Here is a 2,146-nt window from a genome sequence, read left to right on the forward strand (position 1 = left end):
AACTCCATTATGCAGGTAGTTTTATGAATTATTAAAATTTTGTGTATACCATTCTGATAAGCAGGAAATACAACTTTTGGGTGGGTTTTCCAGGTCATCAGGTGAATGTTCATTTTGTGGGAAAGAGTTTGGGAGCCAACTTAAACTCGAAAGGCACACACTTATCCACACAGGAGAAAAACCTTTTGATTGTGTCTATTGTGGGAGGAAGTTTAATCAGAGTTCGTCTCTGAAGAATCATTTACGTACTCACACCGGTGAGAGGCCGTTCAATTGCGGCTTTTGTGAACGAACGTTTGCCAAAGCTGCAAATCGCAATGATCACGTGAGGTAGTTATAGTTTGTGATATAATGAGTTTTTCTCTTACTTTAGATATTTAAGTTAATCCTTGCTTGTTTTTTTCTTACAGGACACACACTGGGGAGCGCCCCTATCATTGCAAGAAGTGCCCTAAATCATTTGCAACCTGGGCAGCCCTGTCGAGGCATGAAAAAGAACATTCTTCCTGTTACACTTGTCAATATTGTAAAAGAAGATTTAGAAGGTATGTGAAATTATCTTATCCAATGAAAACAACATAATCCAGATAAATGGATAACTCAGCTGTATTGTTACTTGAAAGATATCAGTCCTGTAGTCTCTCTATGCCTTTCATTGCAGGAATGATAATCTAAAGGCTCATATCTCCAACATCCACAAGAGGAAAAGGGAAGAACACATAGTTATAGATTTAACACTATCAGACAATGAAGAAGAAGACTTTACTGCATCATGTGTTAAACGTGACGTTGTCGATGCAAGGATAGATAACTCTTTGGATCTGGACCTTACGACTTCTGAATATGAAGACGAAATGTGAGGATTAGACTTGAACGGAAACTAGATTGTTGAATTTATTATCTCTTGTTGAACTTGTGTTTAATTTACATATCTTGCCTGCTTCCATTTTTAATTGTTTGTTATTGGTTAATAGTGATCGGTTAATTGAATGTTAAAAACATTCTTCTGTTAAATATTGTTATTATTAAATGTTTGCAATTTCCTATCTGAGATATTTTATTTTTGCTCTTACAAGCGCGACGCACACGCCAGACTACAAATCTAGCATCCTTTCACTAACGGGTGTAGTAGGTGTAGTCTGTCCCCATCCGGCAAACACAGCTGACTGGAGCTGGACGGGCTTGAGCGCTGGAGAATGTTTGGCAGCTCGGCCAGTTTCCGGAGCAGAGACCCGGCGGCGGCGCCCGGCGCGATGCTCGATGAGTAATGATGCACGAAGATCGCGTGCGCGTCCAGAGGTCACCTGGACAAGGGGCTGTTCAGTTCACTTAGGCGTAGAGATCAGGGGATCCCGGTGGACCTGCCTTTTTAGCACGGATGTCGTAGGCTTCCGTTTTCAGAGGCGGCGGCGTCCGCTCCAGGCCAGGCGGCCGAGCGTGTCACCAAGGACGCTCATCTCGCCCGCCTTCTCGTCAAGCCCGTCAAGCCCTAGTCCGGCAATTAGGGGCCGAAAAAACAACGTCGGAGGAGAAAAACACACAGCTCCAAAACTGTGCAGGAAGCAGGAAGGACGAGTTATAGCAAGAGGCGGGGGTGGGCAGCCTAGTCGTCGTGGCGCCGCCGCCGGCACGGTGTTTGCGGCGCGGCCGCGTATCTGATGGACGTGCTCGCGGGCCAGGGCGCCGCCGGCGGGGCGGTGCGCCACAACTGCGGCGACAGGACCGCGCAGTTACGGCGGTCTCGAGGCGCGCCCATACCGCGCCGCGCGCCCCGATAGTAGCGGGGTCATACGGCGTGGCGCGGCGTGGCGCACAACAAGCAAGTGGTGAGCGTGGACGAGACCCGGCGCCATCGGCGGGAGCCTCGGGGAAAGCTCCCGGGCGGTGCGGGGGCGGGCGGGGCCCTCTCTGGTCCCGAGCACGTGCCGGCTACATGAGTGGTCGGACGTGGTGATGCTGTTCAGGGCTGCATTAGTAGGTCCAGGTCCGACACCAGGGCGGACCCCCCCCCCCCCCCACCAGTGCTTCCGTTTCGCACTCCTTAGGACCACCCGACGACGGGTCAGGAACACGAGTCCTTCCTCCCCGCTGGAGGATATGTAGTTAGCGATAAGTAGGGTCGAAAAGGAGGGTCCGCCGAAAAGGA

At 50.2% G+C, this 2,146-nt stretch overlaps 1 protein-coding gene across 1 annotated transcript; it reads left to right on the plus strand.

Moving 5' to 3' along the window:
- Positions 1–93: 93 nt before the first annotated feature.
- Positions 94–720, plus strand: LOC113211790 (zinc finger protein 577-like; the record flags this gene model as incomplete). Its single annotated transcript, XM_052270494.1, is given in 3 exon segments — positions 94–330; positions 411–545; positions 662–720. Coding segments are annotated over 3 exon segments (431 nt in total), but the record flags the coding sequence as incomplete, so codon positions are not given.
- Between the last annotated feature and the right edge of the window lie 1,426 nt (positions 721–2,146).

The sequence above is a fragment of the Frankliniella occidentalis genome, unplaced genomic scaffold, assembly GCF_000697945.3.
Source record: "Frankliniella occidentalis isolate FOCC.00 unplaced genomic scaffold, Focc_3.1 Scaffold125, whole genome shotgun sequence".
NCBI lineage: Eukaryota > Metazoa > Arthropoda > Insecta > Thysanoptera > Thripidae > Frankliniella > Frankliniella occidentalis.